This window comes from Crinia signifera, chromosome 19, assembly GCF_055691185.1.
Source record: "Crinia signifera chromosome 19, ASM5569118v1, whole genome shotgun sequence".
Lineage (NCBI taxonomy): Eukaryota > Metazoa > Chordata > Amphibia > Anura > Myobatrachidae > Crinia > Crinia signifera.
In genome coordinates, this window is record NC_139226.1 from 85,504,621 (window position 1) to 85,525,552 (window position 20,932).

Sequence of the window (20,932 nt, forward strand, 5' to 3'; positions counted from 1 at the left end):
ACAAGTGAGCTAATTAGCTCCATCTGTGTATCTTTTAAAATGTGTCAGTGATTAATGAGTGCAGCTGTGCAGCAGCTAGGTTGTCTGGAAAATGTGAACTGTTGGTAGCTCTCGAGGGCTAGGGTTGGCTACCCCAGACCTAGACATTGGGCAGTATTCAATGAGAATTTTGACGATGTGCAGCGAATCCTGTTTAGGATTCGCTGCACATTCGCCACTGCCCGACGCGTTCCGGAGCCTCGCCGGCTCCAGTATTCAACGAGTCAGGGGCTCACTGCCCCTGACCGGCGAATTTAAACTCCTGCGGCGATGCCGCAGGGAGCCTGAGGACGGCGGCAGGCAGGGAGATGGAAGTCTCCCTGCCTACCCCAGAACGTTTGTGGGGGGGAGGTGGGCTCCCTGGGAGCCAGGCAACCCCCCGGGATAGCCAACAGGGGACCGGGTATTCACTACACCCGATCGTGCATATGTAATGATCGGGTACAGTGAATATATGAATATCTAATGAGCGGCTCGGCTCCCGGCCCCCTGCTGGCTGCTCTGTGTAAAAAATAAATATTTTTTTAAAAATTTAATATATATTCATGTGCTTACAGCACATGAATAAAAATAGCATGCCCCACCTCAGAATAAAATTCCTGATTTTTTGACACCAAATGTAAAAAACAAAAACACTTTATTTTAAAAGTTCACATTCCACTTCACCATAAAAAGATAGCGATTGCTACTCGGTGAATCATGGCGATAAAAACCTTGAAATGTATTCGCCATCTGGTCATTGAATAGGGTGATTCACCATTTTAGTCAATAAATCGCCGTACAGCACGAAAAAAGCACAAAATCGCCATAAAACATGGCGAATCAGCCTCATTGAATACTGCATATTGTCTGATACCGTCCTAATACACAGTGCGTGCAGAGTAAGAATTGTGTGAACCATTTTGTTTCTGTGCAGGGTACATACTGGCTGCTTTATTTTTACACTGCAGTTTGAAGTACAAACCCCACCCAAATCTATGTTACCTCTGCAGTGCACATGGTTTTGTCCATTAGCAAACCGAATGTGCTTTGAGAGCCAGCCTGAATCACCCCCAAAGTGCCAAACACGTGTGTGTGTGTGTATAACAGTACAGATACTGCTGGCGTAAATCCCCTCTAATCACTGGTCCAACACAAGAAATGGAGAAACAAAATCACTGTGCGCTCACCTAATAACGCTCTCCTTCCTTCCATAACATAGAATGGGCGCTATTCTAGGCTGCCAGGAGCGTCACAGAGGGGTAATGCCACTTACACACTATTAAGGGAACTCTGGATGTAAGAACTGCAAAACTCTGCAATGAGGAGAACTTTTATTCCAAGAATACAACAGTCAAAAATATAGACTTTCTGCAACTCTGTCTAGAAAACAAACGTTCACTAATTAAATGGTGGTTACACACAGTAACTAGTACACAGAATCTGATATAAGACACTGAATATGGCTATAGTTTCTTTAAGGGAAAGAAAAAAAAACATGTAAGGAACGGACTGTGGGTATAAGTGATCCTGGTCTTTTATTTGTATTAGCCGATTTCATATGAGGACAGATATTATAAACCTTTTATATAGTAAAAGTCACAGTTCTGCTACGGAGTTTTAGAGGCTGAATTGTTGGTATAGTGGTTACAGACCATAGTACTAGGAATGTGAATCTACCATGCACATGCATCAAATCCAAGAACTATTTCATTCATATGCCATAACTGACCCTTTATACAGAAGCACATCTTGGAATACAGATTGACAGAACATCATAAATGTCCAGTATTATATACACAACAAACCCAATATGGATTAAATAGTTCTTTATTCCTCTCTGTGTTCCTCCTCACATTTAGGAAGGAGACCAAGGGGGACAAACAGTACAGGATTAGGTCATCACTGTTTACAACATAAAAGTTATCTAACAATGAAATGAAGTGCAAGTGTATCAGTGTCCGTGTATATTGCTAGTTGTGTATTTGTGTACTGACGTTATTGTGGCGCACCTAAGATTTGGTTTTCTTTTTTTTTTTTGTCTTTTCATCTTTTGAAAAAATAAAACAGTCCGCTGTCCAGCAGGGGTCTGCCTAATAAGAACGAGTCCACCTAGAACCCTCCCTTTCACCCCTGGCAGCAACCTACTCTGCATGGACCTTTGCCTCTTGCCTTTGCAGGGACAACTCTGCAGCTAGGAAGGCGCCCTGGCCCAGTGCAGTAGCATAGGTCCGTCCATGTGGAATGGGGAAGGCATTTGGGGTAGATTGGCTTGTTGACCGATGATGGGGTATGGAATGGTAATCTCCCACGTTATCATATTGGGACAGTGCAGCTATGGAGCTGTGCAGCTTTCCATGGAGTGTTTGATAAGGATAGAAAATTGCAGGGTCTCTTTCCAAAACATCTGGGTTATGGCCCCTCAGGCTATGGCTCCTCTCTGGCTTAGGCGGAGCTGTAGCAGACACAAACTGAGCGGAGTCCTCTCTGTAACAGTCTCGATGTGAGCCGTCAGGCGGCCTGGAAAGTGATCGCTCTTTCTCCTCAGACAGTCGCATTTCCTTGTGATTGAGCCTTATGGGTTCCTGTAGATTCACATTGTATTTACTGGTGATGGGATCGGTAGGCAGTGGCATGGACTTAGTGCTGTATTCTACAGATGAAAATGGCGGACCATTCCTTCCATCAAGCTGTCTGTGGCCTGTCTCCTGCGGAGGTTGAGTCCGGTGCTCAGAAGTTAAGTCATGCTGTATCCGATTCCTACTCACTCCAGTCTGCTTCTGTGGTAGAGATGGCTTATCCGGATGCCCATTTCCGTATACTGGAGGAGGGTGTGCTAGGCGCTCATCGCCCTCTGTTCTTCCCGGATATCTTATATCTTTACTTTCAGCAACGCTTAGAAGACCAGGAGCCTTCCCAGGGTCTGACCGACTTCTTAGATGAATCACATCCAGCCCTGCTATATCCTCCACCAGCGATGGTGTGACATTATCATACTGAGACATCACCGATCCTTTGGCTCTTTGCCGCGGTTTGGTCTCACGTCTTAGAGACTGCAGTCTGTAACGGTCCATGTCCTCCATATCCCAGGAGATGTGAAGGGGCCGAGAATGTTCAGGTGGTAATGCAGGAGGGACATCTCGACTAATGAAATTGTGTTCACGTAAATTACCTCTGGAACATGAAGCCAGTCCTTGAGATCGATATGTGGACTTGGGCTGTAGTCTGGTGGTATAAGAAGCAAAATCACGGCTTGGGTACAGGTGGAACTGACGCAAACGCAAGGTGCTGTACGGATCCATATCATAGAAGGTGCCGTCTGAAGAATAGTATGTAGTGCTACCTGTGTAGGGACTGTACCGATAATGTACCCTCCCATTCTCAAAGTAAGGCTGTAGCTGAGTGACATGGTAGTCTGATGAAGAACTGAAGGTTGGACATGCTTTGTACTGGTACACAGGCCGCGGGCAGTAAGCCGGCTCATCATCTGGAGGCACCTCTGTCCTGGAAATAGGGACTGCGCGTACTTGAGGTTGCATAGGCACATGCAGGGACTGAACCCGTCTTATGGTTGGATATGGTGGTGCTTCCTCTGAGTAACCCCGTATACCTGGACTCACAGATGCCATATATTCGGGACGATTCCTTGCCCTAGAGTGCTGCATTGCACAGTGTTTGGCCTGGTTTATATAGGTGCTATAAAGCGTAGAGTTTGATGAGGGTGTTTCACAGCGGGACGCATATGGTTGGGTAACCATTTGTAGTGGTGCACTGTCAGCTCTGTACGACTTGGGAACTACAGACGGTTTATGATGTAGAAATGTGTCATTCATATTCTCTGGTTCCACCTGGGCAGGATATGGGTGTCGGTAAGCAAGCTCTGTGCTCTCCAGCTTACCGGTGGATGGGTATGGGTGTCTGTATACATCTCCCATCTCAGGTGTCTCTTCGACCTTAGCCTGGGGTGGATAAGGATGTCTGTAGTTAGCACCTTGTTCCATCATATTCTCAGACTTACTATGAGCGGAATAGTTGTGTCTTGGCAGTGCGTCCTCCAGGGATGATGGCAGCATCATTGTACTTAGGAAGGAGTGGTAATTGCTGGCTGTGATTGCATCATTGTATGTGGAGTGCAAGGCAGTGGCTAATCGGCTCTCCATAGTTCTGATTGGTGGGGCTGGTGGACCGGTGGTCTGTGTAGGATGTGAAGGAAAAGACTCCGACCTCTGGTGAAAGTGTGGCCTTGGACTAGGCTTGTCCGAGGAGGATGTTGGCACAAAAGATTCCTTAGGAAAGCTGGAACCCATGTCACTGGGCCCCAGTGGCTGCATTTCCTCAGGGGAAAAAGACTCTGGGACCTAAGAGACAAAAACACTACATTAGACACATGTATCGTACATTTGACCAGTATCCAGAAGCATGCAGAGGGCTAATCCCACTAATATGAATGAGAGCAGACCAGAAATTAGGACTATATCATATTAGAGGCGGTAAATAACCATTGCTTAATACCTCACCCAGCCACACCAATTAGCCCAGATGCTGGAACTTATCAGGTTTTTTGTTTCACCTGCCTCAGGCAATCCAAGTAAAAGTCCATGACGAGAACCCCCCCCTATTAAATATGCAATACAAAGGTCCATGACTTATTTACGAATCCTGTTATTTTAGAGAAAAGTTAAACCTTTTCGTATAGAAAAAAATATATATATATTTTTTTTTAAACTGACAATGAAAAAAACAAAACCTTTTTTTCACAGCTATTATGATAATACAATAAAAAAGACTGAATTGATTTAGAAAGCTTCTACAAAGAGATCTGGATGCAGGAGACAGTCTGGCAGATTCATTCTCAGATGACCACCACCTCCTCCTCAAAGACCACCATAGATGTCTGTACACACAGGCGGATAGCAACCAATAGAATTAGCAGATTATAATGTAGCCAATATCTTGACTATATGCAAATTATCCGCACTGATTTTCTAAACATATAAAACTAGTCAGCAATATGCACAGTTGCATACACCCTCCCCAAGATGGTGACACTTTCCAGTTATATATGCTGCCTTCACTTTCACCATCTTAAGCACCAGAGTATTTAATAATAGATAGAAGATGTTCTGCGAGCATTGTGACCTTTGTGAAAGACAACATGCACATGATTGAAATGGTGATTACACAGTACCTGGGTTGAAGGGCTCAGTCCTGGAGTGATGTCTGAAGGGCTTTGTCCTGGTTGAGAGTTATGACTCCTCACAGGGCTGTAATGGATAGTGGTTACGGAGAACGAGGAGGATGATGATGCGCTGGGCACAGTAGTTGGGGTGAGGACAAGGCTGGGCTCCGGGGTGCTGGCTGGTGCTGGTGTCTGTACAGGAGATACATGTTGGGATGGCAGCTCCTCAGGTGGCTCTTCCTCAGGTGGCGGAGGCAGTGGTAACTCCATGAACTGGAAGTAGGACGGTCTCCTTTGTGTGGAGGCTTGCTGTGCAGATTCGGCTAATGCCAATGCCAGCATACGGGCTGCGTTTTTGGGAGGAGGTGGAGGAGGAATAAAGGAAACGCTGGTAACGGGAACAGGATCCATCGGAGGTTCCACAACAGATGCTTCTGTTCAATAGATAAAAATTAATTGTAGATCTTTTATAATATTTTCTCTCTAAATCAAACACTTCCATGCAGACTGGTATAAAAGGTTTCTATTCTGACTGGTATAAAAGTATACATTCTACTAGCACACAACAGTTTATGTCTTTGCTTGGTTCTGCATAACAATCAGATCTGTTCACAGATTATAACACAGGTGTCCTGGGACATCCACCATTTCCCCAACACTGCGCCATAGAGCGGTCTGCAAGCACAAACTAGTCACCTACGGTTCTAGCTACAAAACTCACATCTGCCATTGCTATGGTGGAGACTGCGGTTTCAGACATCTGGACACGACCGTGTAGTTCTGCAATGGGGTGGTCTCAGGTCAGTATCTCCTTATGTACAAACAGCCTTCAAAATGGAATGGCATGTGTATGGGCACAGTTATCTGCAGTGTAAGAGGAAATGCCAGTGATATTACTAAGTGATACCAGGCTTGGGGCACTGGCTGGCGCAGGGGGCTCTGACTTCCCATACAAGGCATTACTACTAGATCTGTCTTTGGCACTCTTGTAATACAAACTACTCTATTGTAGAGCAGTGGTATTCCACTCCAGTCCTCACATTACTCCAAAAAGGTCATGTTTTCTGGATTTCCTTAATCATGCACAGACTTAATTACATTTTTTTGTGTTGGGTCACTTGTTTTCGCACTGCTTCAAAGACATAACCTGTAGGGTATTTGCACAGTTGTAGCAAATCAATTAGTACGACAACACATGTCATAATATAAATGGTTGTCAGTCATCTAATGTTTGCAAATAAATGAGTATGTTTTGTTTTACCTTAAACATTTAAGAATAAACATGACGACACTGTTGTATATTTATAATCCTAGATGCATTACATAAGTGGAACTTGACATAACTATGACCAACATACAGAAATAAAATAACAGACTCGATATGACGAGGACACGGGGGGCAAGGGTAGGGCAACTCACTGTCTTCTAGGGCCAGCAGAGGTAAATCACAGGGAGGGGTGGCAGTTCGGCACTCGGTGAGTCTGTACACAAGGTAAGGACGAGCGTACAGTATCAGAGTCGCTGATTGGGACTAGGAGACAAGGAGCATAGATAGCATGGATAGTGCTAAGGAACAAGACAACCCTGCCTGTGACAGCTTTCCTACTAAGGGGAGGGACTGGCTCAGCTCGCTGTGCATGTAACCTGTCTGCCACACGTGCTGAGTACAACTCATGGCTCCAGCAAAAGGATTACTGAACGAAGGGGCAGAGTTATTAAGCCTGGTGAAGCTAGGAAGTGCAAGGTTAAAACGCAGCAGCCAATCTGTCCCTAACTGCCATTGCTAAACCCAGTCTGCAACTTGATAGTTAGGGGCTGACCGGCTGGTACTTTATCACTTTTCCAGGCTTAATACATCTGCCCCATTATCTGATATGTGCCTGCAAGCTTCATTGTGACACTTCTATGTTCAGCTATTGCTGTATTCTTTATCATGTGGAACACTTTTGTATATTATGCGTGTGTGAGACATTACGTTGTAGATTGTTCCATGTAGTGGCAGACCTGTTCTCTGCTAACGAGCTATATATTAAGTGTATATGAGGGGCTCCTTATATAATAATGCACAAAGTGGATAAGCAGGTCTGCTCTGCGGATTACTACGTACCTGGAGGGGGAGGCAGGGTGTGGATGGATGTCTCAAATCCTGACAAGTCCGCGTCTTCCCTTTGAGATGATACAACTTCATTACTGGTTGTCAGTTCCTGGTTGCAGCTGTCTGTGAAAGTCGGCTCAGTGTTACATAGAACATGGGATGTTCCTGGAGAAACCTTTCCTAGCGTGTCTTCCATCTCATACCCAGAGCAGGCCCACTGAGAAGTTAGGAAAGTGTCTGTAATCACTAGTGGTTCTACCAGTGTGGATGCAGGCAGCTGGAAAGGGCTTGCGTCTTCAGATTTGCATGGAGCAGCCTGAACAGTCCCTAGTTCTCTAGAACCATTGTCCTTAAACCACACGAGAGACTGATTGCTCCCATTGGTCCCTTGCATACTTCCGATCATTTCTGATACCCGGCTCGGTAAGGAGATGGTGACTGGATCAGAAATGGATAACGGTGGTGATCGGACTGCTTTGCGGCCTACTTTTGGAGAGAATGCTTGCACGACTTTTTCAGCAAAGGATGGAGCCTTCGGAATCTTCTCTCCGCTAGGGCTACGGTTGGGGGTTAGGAATGGACTGGTAAGCCGCTCTTGGAAAGGAGACATGGGCTCTGAGCTGTTGCCGCTGATGGGGGTTTGAGGTCCAATATGCATCCTCTCATTACTCAGAGTAGTATCAATATGGAACATATGGTTATTATTCAGCACTTCACTCTCAGGCTTGAGAGGACTGCACTGAAACGACATTGGGTCAAAATCTAGACTGGCCACGCCAATATCTGGTGGACTCAGATCCTCCTCCTCATGACATCGACCAACCAGCATAGCGGGCACATGGATCAATCCTTCATCCCCATCGCTGTCTTGGTCATGGGGTAGATTATCATATGAGTTGCAGCGGTTGCATCCTTCCAGTAAGTCCCCATTGTAAGAAGCAGAAAGTGCATCACTGCTAGAGCGTGGGCGCCGTGGACGAAAAAGCTTGGACTCCCCTGGAAGGAAAAAGGTATCCTTTATGTAAGACAGCCCAAGTGACATCATCAAAAAAGAGAGGGTTTGCCCTCACACACACAGCATATCCCTAGTACCTTATACCAACCATCACACGTGGTGGTGGCTGCATTAGGTTGGGAGAACGTGGAAGCCAGGCAATCATTGCATTCAACATAAACTTTTATCTATACCAGAGTGATATATGGGGCCACCTGACAACTGGAGAATGTCCGGCACTGGGCTATGCAAGCAACTGTACAGCTGGAGTCGTGCATCATATCAATGACCTAGAGCAATGTGGTAAGGAGTGGGCAAGAATACAGTCCTATTACTGTACTGCAGCCCCAGGCTACTCACAGGCTGCTACTAGGCTTGTCCTGCCACTTGCTTCCTGTATATATGTGAGACTACAAGATGTAGCATTATGGAGGAATAATATTGCTTAATCTAGAAGTGTAAACAAAGGAAATATTTACTCCAAAAACGTAGCTCTGTCCCCAAAATAGTGGTTCCTATTGATCATCATCTATATATGTCTAGTATTGGTGAGTCTCCAAAACACTGCCACCCGCTGGCAGAGAGTGAAACTTCACCTCTTTTTCACACATGCACAAACACAGACGGTAGCAGACTAGCGTTCTAACCTTTTGCTTCGAGCAGGCTCACTAGTTGTATATGGCTATTTCCCTGAGAAACCTCGTTTTTGGGGGTTACTGTCAAATATTAAGTATCCCTTGAATGCGTGCATCAAGGAGGGATGGCAGCGGGTATCTCTAATAGCTTTCTATAGGGATTAAAATGCTGCCCGATTTGCCAATATCCAGGATGTGAAGCTTTGCAGATATTGGGTCCCCAGTTAACGCCATAGCCCACTCACATTATGTAGCTGGCTGGACATAGGGTTCCCCCTGAACCCTCCCTGGAAGTGGGGGTCATGCATGGCTCATTGATACATTCAGATGATCGGATTAAATATTGCAACACAGTCCTGAGTGCTAATATGCCCAGATCGCACTCCATACAGTATGCAATCATTGCTACATGGGCACTTGGATTTGTCAGTTCAGTTGTTACAGGGTAAAGATTAGTTTTCAAGAGAGCAATTCAGCAAAGGCCTCATCACTGTGTACGTGTGTGTTCTCATTAAGCAGCTGGTGCATGGATTACAGCAGACACCCCCACCAGCATTAGAAGAATACTAAGGCCGGTTTGCTCCGACTTAGATCCTCAGTGTCCATAGTATTCATCTTTAAGGCGTTACGTGAGTATGTTGCACTATTGTGTATTTATTATAAAATGCGTCATCCCCTGATGCTATAATCACACATACCGTCCGCTGCATGCAGAGAGCTCAGCGACTCCTCACTTTTAGCTGAGCGCATGGTTCCAGTATCTCCCCTTCCTCCTGCAAACAAGACAAAGCCCCACCTGTTATTCTGACACTGCATCACCAATCCATAGTGACAGACAATCCCAATGCCTGTATAATACCCCCCTGACCCAATGGTCAGCCCTCACCTGCTAAGGCCATGGCCTTCATCTCGGATGGCTCACTTGGATTCCGTGTAAGCTTCCTCTTGGAGATTGAGGCAGAGGAGGATGACTTTCCCAGGTTAAAGAAGGAGCGCCAGCTTCCAACTGGAGACTTCTTCATTTTGGGGGGTGGCCTTTTCCTAACAGAATAAAGTCAGGGTCAGGAATGCATGGCGCCCACACCATATAAACTATTAACAATGCAAAAACAATTATAGCTGTATCCGAAACCGAGAAATTCAGAGAATTTTACATGATTTTTTCCTTCCACCACCAGATGGCGCACAATGTCACATGTGTGGGTAAACTGTTCCATTGTGTTATTGTATCCTTACCTCTCGGATGGAAAGTCAATGACTGTGTGAAACTTGCCCTGGAGGGCAGCTGGTCCTTCTCCCACCTCTATGTATTTGCTGTCTGCCACCACCGGGGAATTTATTTGTGCCTGTGTCCTTGCTTGGGCCTCCTCAAGGCTGAGAAGCTTTGTGGAAGGTGAGGACACCAGAAGAGACTTGGGCCGTGACAAAGAGGCATGGCCTAAGGACAGAAGAATTCGTCAGAGAAACAGAAGTTCTGTGGCTAATGTCGTCACAATTCCCATGTTGGGATTAGCAGATGGAAGAGGAGACAATGTATAGAATTGCCAAACTCAGCTAGTCTTAAGGCATCCCGATAAGGTAAGCTGCTATGCTCCGCAAAGCCGTAGCTAAACACATATGTACTGTTTTTTTTTAAACCCCTTGATAAATATGGCCCTTAGTCCTAGGTTTACACCACCTTCAGTTTGAAAACTGGTTCCCCTGCTTCCTGATCAGTCATCGGTTACACATCGTACCTGCACCTTCACGTATCACAGCGCTCAGCTTGGGGCTGAACAGCACCTCCACGTGGTTCAGGATAAACTCCACCACTACAGACTGGATGCGCACCTCCATGAAGGCCGCCGTGCCGCTAAAACACGCCGACTCAATCTGCTTGGATCTAAAAAGGGATAAAGATTTAAAAAGCGTTATGAAGAAATTCCAGACACCTTGAGGGTATTCTCTAATAGTGGTGGCAAAAAATTTGCCACCATTTGCAGAGAATAGCCCCCGTATGGCTTAGATAAGGAAAAGGCTGACAGTTTGAGAACATAAGAATTAATCTGCAGCCACTAATGGAACATATCGTATACTTAGTGTCTGTATTTGCAGTGCAGCGTCTGCAGGTCCTGTGGATTTCTGCAATCTAGTCACACTTAAAAAAAAAAAAAAAAAGCGAGGGAAAAAAATAGCATCATCGGAACGAACATTTATAGTTTGGCTGGGAGGAAATCCGCTTCGGGGCTACTTTCCGGCAGTAATTACATTCATTCCTTCTGATAACCACATTTAAAAAAACTCAGCTGAATATAACAGATGTTTATTATTGTGAATCCTCGCTTTGCGCCAAACTGCTAATCACTACCAGGAGCAAAAACCGCCCAGTTTAACTGGTGCAATGATGGCGGACGCAGCGCGGAAATGCCGCTGTTATTGTTGGACATGGGCTCTTTAAACCCTTTTAACATTTTACTGAATCAGGACTTTTCAGATTTGTTTATATGAGGTGTTAGAGAAACGGAAAATGGAAAATCTTAGTTCAGAGTGGTGGAGAATCCTAAGGCATCCTGCCATGTACCATACCGGGAAGCAATGGTCCCATACCGGAGCAGGTTGGGGGCCCAGACAATAGCCAGATTCTTGGTGTGCATGTTGGTGATGGAGCAGTAGGTTGCCAGTCGGGACAGATGCCGCATAAGGAACTCCAGTGTCCTGCATGGAGAGAAGTAACGTCATTATCATATATAATAATACAGCAGTGATACTAATATAGCTGTACAAAGCACCTCATCATTTATAGCTGCTCCGTGACACCCTCCATTAGTATAAATGAAGAAATAACATGCTCTTGATTGTAGATTATTAGACTTTGTGAGGTCATGCCGTAGTACATTTAAGTTTAAATAGCCTTATAATTTGTACATGATCCAATAAATAAACTATGTCAACACGGTGTCCAAATTACATAAATACAGAACCCAACGTCTGCAAGTATGTATCTGACTGATGAGAGAACGTTGTCAATGTATAATTATGTCTGACTAATCGGAGATAATTATACAGCCTAGAACGATGCACTGCGCACGCAACCCATGATACGATGGTTATTAGCCTGGTAATCAGATACCAGCTTATGGGGTTACTGCGCAAGCGGTCCCCATCACATCACAGGTATATCAGGAGGACTGGCTATCCCTGGCCCGAAATGCTGTATCCTACACACACGTTACACAGCACATGGCCTGGTCAACGATGTCAGGGGCGTACACTCTCTGAGACATACCGGGTATGATTTGCTGCCATTTCTGTCACACTCTGTAGTCACAACATCCTCTGTCCTAGACATTGAGAATTGTTGGACATGTTTTATCATGACTGCCCCCCTCCTACACATTCCGCCCTGCTGAGGGGCTATAGGTAATGATGTAGTGTATTGCACATCTCACACTAACGGTAAAGAATGCTCATCATTCAGAGCACCCCATGTATAAAGATCACCATACTCCGGGTACTGTTATAAGGTGGTATGATAGTCTCACTGACCGGTAATGTGGTGGCGGAAGCTGCTGAATGACATCGTGGATTTTCACCAGTCGCTCTTCATCTGTCGCAGCGGAGACCGCATCCTGCCATGTGACATAAAACATATATGACATGCTATGACTTGCAGCGGTTACAGGCATCATTCCTCCCTTCATTCTCACGCAGTGGGCATGGTCTAATTACTGCAATAATAAACGGTACTTGTGTATTATCAGGGCGCCCGGCTACTCATGTTTTCAACGTAGGCTAAGCTATGTTGTCAGCGTATCCTGCGCCGTGATAATACAGGAGGCAGCACGTGGAGCAGGGTGGTGTGGTTTATACTTACCCTCCTCCGTGCGGCGATCACTAATGACTCCCCCGTGACAGCGTCGGTCACTTCACGGCGGCAGCGTTCAGTCCCCCTCCTCCGGCACTCGCAGCGGACGCTGTACATAATTCAGCGTAGTGTCGCTTGCAGCGCATCACATGGTTGCCCTGCTCCCCCAGCGGCACTACGCTAATTGCGTACAGCATCTGTGGCAAGTGCCGGAGCAAGGGGACTGAATGCCAGGGAGTCACCGTGGATCCCAGCGTGAGTCAGCGGGGATCGACGCGGTGCCCAGGCCGGAGGAGGGTAAGTATAGACCAGCCATTTTACCCCCACTATCCGTGGAGTTGATTCTATAAAGTGTGGCGAGCGCAGCGAGCGAACGCGTATCTGCGTCCGCTCGCCACACTTTATAAAATCAACTTCATGCAGACGTGGATACTGGGGGTATGACGTGGATACTGGGGGTATGATGTGGATAGTGGGGATACTGGGGGTATGACGTGGATACTGGGGGTATGACATGGATAGTGGGGATACAGGGGGTATGACGTGGATAGTAGGGATATTAAGCATTGTGTATTTTTAGGGCTCCAGAACCACATACGTAAATTACGTAGCCAGCATAGTGCTTTATTGGTATTCTGAAAACACCACTACAGAAACTACGTAATGGGCGCCCTAATAATACACAAGTACCTAGTAAACAAATGTTTCTCTCTAGCTCTAGCTCTAAACACACACACACACACATCATTCCCTGTGTGAAATGTGCCCCTTACAGCAGATTCACAGGCACCACAGTGCAGTGAATGTCAGGCTACAGAGAAGCCTATGCCATGCCAGACCACACAATATTCCAGTATGCAATAAGAGTCTCTACACATAGGGGCAGTAATAATGTGACTGGTATATTATCACTGGCCAATCAGCTCCTATCTGTCATATTTCAAACCCAGCCTGTAATTTGACAGGTAGGAGCTCAAACTACCAGCCACTTTATCACTTCACTGAGCTTAGTATATCTGCCCTATAATGTTTGGGAACACCTACATGTACTGTCCAGCTGTACTGTTACTGTAAGTGTCTGCAGCTAGCTAGCACAGAGGGGACTGGTAGGGTGATGGATGTCTCGTCCTGACTCTGGGCAGGGTGGCAACCCCATGGTAACAGACTATGCCCTGATCTGTTGTACTCAGTACAGGGATAAGGGGAGGCACTCACAGAGAATTTCTCGTACAGCTGGTAAGTCAGGAGAGGGTTCGGAAGCTCTCGGAAGTAGAGTTTGCAGAGCGAGCCAACACAGTGAATATCCTGAATATAGACATCCTTAGTCAGGTCTGGTATCTGCTCAGAGTCAAACTCATGCCTAAGGTGGAAGACAGACAAGCAGGAGGCCATGTAATTAATGCACTGACATTTGTAAGCGAGGCACAATGTAGGGTAATACATGTAACAATTCAGTTTGGTGTGTACAGCTATAACTCATTGGAATGATTTAGGAAATACACCAGTTTGTGATAGTAATGTAGTGTGTAGTATACATTGCCTAATAATAACAGTGTTGTGTGTGTGTGTGTGTATGCAGTGTACAATGCCCAGTACTCCTGCATTGTGATGCACTAGGTAGTAATACATAGTACTTTGCATTAACCCAATGTGATGAATCGCAGTGTACTGTGCTAATGCAATGTGATTTAACCGGTAGTAATATAGTGCGCAGTGCTTTATGTCCACTATCAGGTTACAATGCAGTGTATTCGGTCCAGTTATAGATTGCAGTATACTATGCCCATTACATCTAGTAGTGGAGTGCAGTGTATCAGGTGCCCACTATCAGGTTACAATGCAGTGTATTCTGTCCAGTTATAGATTGCAGTATACTATGCCCATTGCATCTAGTAGTGGAGTGCAGTGTATCTGATGCCCACTATCAAGTTACATTGCAGTGTATTGTGTCCAGTTATAGATTGCAGTATACTATGCCCATTACATGTAGTAATGGAGTGCAGTGTATCAGGTGCCCACTATCAGGTTACAATGCAGTGTATTCTGTCCAGTTATAGATTGCAGTATACTATGCCCATTACATCTAGTAGTGGAGTGCAGTGTATCAGGTGCCCACTATCAAGTTACATTGCAGTGTATTCTGTCCAGTTATAGATTGCAGTATACTATGCCCATTACATGTAGTAGTGGAGTGCAGTGTATCTGGTGCCCACTATCAGGTTACAATGCAGTGTATTCTGTCCAGTTATAGACTGCAGTATACTATGCCCATTACATGTAGTAGTGGAGTGCAGTGTATCTGGTGCCCACTATCAGGTTACAATGCAGTGTATTCTGTCCAGTTATAGACTGCAGTATACTATGCCCATTACATGTAGTAATGGAGTGCAGTGTATCAGGTGCCCACTATCAAGTTACATTGCAGTGTATTCTGTCCAGTTATAGATTGCAGTATACTATGCCCATTACATGTAGTAGTGGAGTGCAGTGTATCTGGTGCCCACTATCAGGTTACAATGCAGTGTATTGTGTCCAGTTATAGATTGCAGTATACTATGCCCATTACATGTAGTAATGGAGTGCAGTGTATCAGGTTACAATGCAGTGTATTCTGTCCAGTTATAGATTGCAGTATACTATGCCCATTACATGTAGTAGTGGAGTGCAGTGTATCTGATGCCCACTATCAGGTTACAATGCAGTGTATTCTGTCCAGTTATAGACTGCAGTATACTATGCCCATTACATGTAGTAATGGAGTGCAGTGTATCTGGTGCCCACTATCAGGTTACAATGCAGTGTATTCTGTCCAGTTATAGACTGCAGTATACTATGCCCATTACATGTAGTAATGGAGTGCAGTGTATCAGGTGCCCACTATCAGGTTACAATGCAGTGTATTCTGTCCAGTTATAGATTGCAGTATACTATGCCCATTACATGTAGTAGTGGAGTGCAGTCTATCAGGTGCCCACTATCAGGTTACAATGCAGTGTATTCTGTCCAGTTATATACTGCAGTATAGAAAAAGAGGGGTCAACACTAAGTGTTGTCTCTGGGAGCGCTAGTTTTATGAACTGTTAATCAATATTAGCTGCTGCTATATTTGGGGGAGGGTCAGTCCCCACAGTAGGAAAGGCAAGAAAAAACAAAGAAATAGCAGCGCTCAAATTTAACTGAGTGAATCAAAATTAAAGGGTATAATACACTTATTTATTAATACCAATTAAAGTGAGGCATTTTGAACACATTATAAAAATAGACAAAAAATATGTATAAAAAATGTAGATTTAAAAACAAATGGTAGCCAGATCTCACATATTATAGGCAGTCCCAAGGCCAAAGATGGTTGTATTGAACCTGCACTGTCCTTCCAATTGGTCCCAATTCGAGCTGGATACTATGTATACTATGCCCATTACATGTAGTAATGGAGTGTAGTGTATCAGGTGCAGTGGGGTTGTGGAGTGATTGAATATCTCACCGTAACTTCTGAATATTGGAAGCGATGCCGGAGAGCCGGTAGATCCCGTCCACAATACCATGTTTCTCTATGAATTCCGTGCAGCTCCGGAGGACCTGGGGGACTTCCCAAGGAAGAAGTAGGGGCAGAGGTTAGATCCCAAACAAGACTTTAGAACAATCATTTGTAGCTCATTTAACACGTCATATAGCCACTACCAGATGCCCTGTCCTGTTTCTCATGGCACACACAGGTGGTCCCTTATGTGTGTGACTAATAATTACCCAGCATACAAATACCTGTGAGGCAGCATGTGGACAATCTCTGCTGATATACCTACATTGGTGATGATTGCATAGAGAATATAACAGTACAGTATCCAATGTATCGGTATATATGATACAGCAGGAGCACAGCACTCTATAATTACACTGTTGGGTACACACTGGCCTCCCAGTTACCCCCCAGGACAAATAAACAGAACACACGCCGCACCCTGTGACTAACGTGAGGGCACTGGGTCAGTTCATTACTACACATAAACAAAGGCCTGATCCTTTATTACTATGAAGGAAATGATGTGTGAGGTGCCTGCATATTTATATTTATATATATATATATATATATATATATATACACACAGAGACATATATAGGGAATGCACTGGGGACACACAGACATAAAAATAGTGCAATCAAATCTTACAAAATACTTTAAATGGCTACGAAACACCTGACAATTACACTACAAGACATCGCTCAGCCATGTGAAGAAAGGACACGATGGACCGGGACTGGTACCGTGGGAAGAAGGGGGTTAATAAGCTTTGAGTGACAGGTGAGGAGAGTGTTCTTTCCAGGTGTAACGCTCACACCTGGTTTCAGGTGTTTGGCATGTCCCAGTGATTCCCAGGGGTCACACCCCAGTGCTTGCGAGCTCTGCCCTGTAATTACAGCAGCAGTGTGTGGGTAGAAAGTCCCGTCTATAGGTTCTGTACTTATTACAGCACTTCCACCAAACGTCATATCAACAGCACACAACATACTACACATGCTAGGGTCTTCATTACCGTTCTCACGGCTACATACAGGTGTGCTGTACTATGCACATACATCCTCCACAGTGACCAAGGATGGCTTATCTATTGACTGCAAATTAGGTTCCTCAGCATACAGTGAGGGTGTAACTCAGATGCAGACAATGGGACACACAAATAGACATTGTGAAGATAACGTCAGACACGAGACCACCTGCAATGTTCCCTGGCAGGAAAGCAGCTGGCTCTACCCTCCTTTATGGTGGTATAAAGGTTAATCGGGTTGGGATCATTGGGTAGACAGCAAGTTGGTCAATAAGCATTAGGTCGACATGAGTGATGGTCGACACAAGCATTTCATCAACATGGGGAATGTCGACAGTCAAATTTTTGGTCAACATATGTTTGTTTCAGTCCCCCCCCCCGAGTTTCGTCACAGTCGACATGGACACTGAAACGTAACACCGCGTCCCCTTGAATGGCTCGCCACACTATTGCAGGGTTCGCAAAAACGCGTTATGGCGCGTATTTTACCCCAAAACAGTCCCCGGGGACTCAGCTGTCAAAACTAAAGGGGTCCCCGAGGACGCGCTGTGCAGATTCAGATTCTTAGTGTTCACGCTAGGCTTTTTTCACAGGGCGCTGCGCCCTGCCCCTTTCATAGCTGCCGATTCCCGCCCTGCCCGTTTCTGCCCGCCCTGCATAGTTATTAGCCACTGCCGCGCTAGAAGTCTCCTCCTGCTGACAGTATAAACTGCTAGCGCGGCAGCGTGTGGACAGTCACTCCCCCCTCACCCGCCCCTTAAGTCTGACATGCCGCTCACCTCCTATGAGTTTGAGCGGCTGTCAGCTATTCCACAGAGCAAATCTCCCCCCCCCCCCCTGCTGACATGCCGCTCACCTCCTATGGTTTGAGCGGCTGTCAGCTATTCCACAAAGCAAGTCCGTCCGTCCCCTGCCACGCCACGCTGACATGCCGCTCACCTCCTCGTATGTGAGCGGCTGTCAGCTATTCCAGGTGAGATCCCTCCTCCCCCCTGCAGCGCTGACATGCCGCTCACCTCCTTGTATGTGAGCGGCTGTCAGCTATTCCAGGTGAGATCCCTCCTCCCCCCTGCAGCGCTGACATGCCGCTCACCTCCTTGTATGTGAGCGGCTGTCAGCTATTACAGATGAGAACCCTCCTCCGCCCTGCAGCGCTGACATGCCGCTCACCTCCTTGTATGTGAGCGGCTGTCAGCTATTCCAGGTGAGATCCCTCCTCCCCCCTGCAGCGCTGACATGCCGCTCACCTCCTTGTATGTGAGCGGCTGTCAGCTATTCCAGGTGAGATCCCTCCTCCCCCCTGCAGCGCTGACATGCCGCTCACCTCCTTGTATGTGAGCGGCTGTCAGCTATTCCAGGTGAGATCCCTCCTCCCCCCTGCAGCGCTGACATGCCGCTCACCTCCTTGTATGTGAGCGGCTGTCAGCTATTCCAGGTGAGATCCCTCCTCCCCCCTGCAGCGCTGACATGCCGCTCACCTCCTTGTATGTGAGCGGCTGTCAGCTATTACAGATGAGAACCCTCCTCCGCCCTGCAGCGCTGACATGCAGCTCACCTCCTTGTATGTGAGCGGCTGTCAGCTATTCCAGGTGAGATCCCTCCTCCCCCCTGCAGCGCTGACATGCCGCTCACCTCCTTGTATGTGAGCGGCTGTCAGCTATTACAGATGAGAACCCTCCTCCGCCCTGCAGCGCTGACATGCCGCTCACCTCCTTGTATGTGAGCGGCTGTCAGCTATTCCAGGTGAGATCCCTCCTCCCCCCTGCAGCGCTGACATGCCGCTCACCTCCTTGTATGTGAGCGGCTGTCAGCTATTACAGATGAGAACCCTCCTCCGCCCTGCAGCGCTGACATGCCGCTCACCTCCTTGTATGTGAGCGGCTGTCAGCTATTCCAGGTGAGATCCCTCCTCCCCCCTGCAGCGCTGACATGCCGCTCACCTCCTTGTATGTGAGCGGCTGTCAGCTATTCCAGGTGAGATCCCTCCTCCCCCCTGCAGCGCTGACATGCCGCTCACCTCCTTGTATGTGAGCGGCTGTCAGCTATTCCAGGTGAGATCCCTCCTCCCCCCTGCAGCGCTGACATGCAGCTCACCTCCTTGTATGTGAGCGGCTGTCAGCTATTCCAGGTGAGATCCCTCCTCCCCCCTGCAGCGCTGACATGCCGCTCACCTCCTTGTATGTGAGCGGCTGTCAGCTATTACAGATGAGAACCCTCCTCTGCCCTGCAGCGCTGACATGCCGCTCACCTCCTTGTATGTGAGCGGCTGTCAGCTATTCCAGGTGAGATCCCTCCTCCCCCCTGCAGCGCTGACATGCCGCTCACCTCCTTGAAATGAACGGCGTGTCAGCGCCGCAGGGGGGAGGAGGGATGCCCTCTGGAATAGCTGACAGGCGCTTACGAAGCTGGCCTTGGCCCGCAGCAGGAGCTGGCACTAGAGCGGGTGCAGCAAGGGGCCATACACTATTCCGCTCTCCTAATCTCCCACAGGTCTGTCCCAGCTCCACCTTCCCTTCTTAACTTTTTCATTCAACAGCTGCCTCTGCGCTGCTCCGTCTGACTCTAGCAGTGGCAGCCCCTGGTTCTTCATCCTGGCACCCTAGCGCACCCCCCCCGCACCCCCCCACCCCACCCCCCCGTCTATACAACTGTGCAGCCGCTGATTTTCTACTCCATCACACCCCCCCCCCCCCCCCCCCCCCCCCGCTGCTATTTCAGGGGTCAGTAATGTCAGCACTTTGTTTCATCAGAACCATAAGGTTCTTAGTGATCCCCTGGGTGAGCCCTGCAGTTGCTGCCTGGCATCCCGCACCTCTAAATGTCGGCGATGCTGCAGCGCTGTCCGGATAACAGAATTAGGACACTGGGAGGACATGCAGGGAGCAGAGAAGACCAGAATACTGAGGAGCCGACGAGGGCACAGCTGCTTATGGTGAGTTACTGGCCTGCAGGTGTCTCATACAGAAATGGTGAAGAGGGGGAGGGGATTGTCTGTAGGGAACTGGGAGGATAGTGAAAATTATATATAGGGAGATTTATTAGAGGGGGTCAGTAGTGTAGTGGTGGGTATAGAGGGATCCGTAGTGTATTGGTGGGTATAGAGGGATCCGTAGTGTAGTGGTGGGTATAATAGGGTCAGTAGTGTAGAGGTGGGTATAGAGGGATCCATAGTGTAGCGGCGGGTATAGAGGGGTCCGTAGTGGAGTAGTGGGTATAGTAGGGTCAATAGTGTAGCGGTGGGTATAGTAGGGTCAGTAGTGTAGAGGTGGGTATAGAGGGATCCATAGTGTAGCGGTGGCTATAGAGGGGTCAGTAGTGCTGTAATGTGTACTGGGCATAACGGCGTGTGCTGTAATGTGTACTGGGCATAACGGCGTGTGCTGTAATGTGTACTGGGCATAACGGCGTGTGCTGGGCATAACGGTGTGTGCTGTAATGTGTACTGGGCATAACGGTGTGTGCTGTAATGTGTACTGGGCATAACGGTGTGTGCTGTAATGTGTACTGGGCATAACGGTGTGTGCATGTAAAAAAACATGCCCTAAATTTTTAGTGCGCGCCTTCGGCGCGCACTGTCACTTTTTTCGGGTTTATATAGTTTCTAGTGTATACTGTATGTATCT

The 20,932-nt window shown here is 47.0% G+C and overlaps 1 protein-coding gene across 10 annotated transcripts in view; it reads right to left on the bottom strand.

The window, feature by feature from the left end:
* Positions 1-1,335: 1,335 nt before the first annotated feature.
* ARHGAP32 (Rho GTPase activating protein 32) overlaps positions 1,336-20,932 on the bottom strand; it is a 197,896-nt gene continuing 178,299 nt past the window's right edge. For 9 of the 10 annotated variants that reach the window (XM_083162856.1, XM_083162855.1, XM_083162854.1 and 6 more), the window contains 11 exons: positions 16,250-16,352; positions 13,981-14,125; positions 12,447-12,529; positions 11,508-11,615; positions 10,658-10,803; positions 10,158-10,359; positions 9,808-9,962; positions 9,620-9,694; positions 7,305-8,288; positions 5,207-5,631; positions 1,336-4,376 (listed from right to left, as the gene is read on the bottom strand). In XM_083162856.1, the coding sequence (XP_083018982.1) occupies positions 2,163-4,376; positions 5,207-5,631; positions 7,305-8,288; positions 9,620-9,694; positions 9,808-9,962; positions 10,158-10,359; positions 10,658-10,803; positions 11,508-11,615; positions 12,447-12,529; positions 13,981-14,125; positions 16,250-16,352 (4,640 nt within the window). In that variant the 3' untranslated portion in view covers positions 1,336-2,162. The remainder of the gene's footprint in view (positions 4,377-5,206; positions 5,632-7,304; positions 8,289-9,619; positions 9,695-9,807; positions 9,963-10,157; positions 10,360-10,657; positions 10,804-11,507; positions 11,616-12,446; positions 12,530-13,980; positions 14,126-16,249; positions 16,353-20,932) is intronic. The other variant, XM_083162852.1, reaches the window with a different exon arrangement.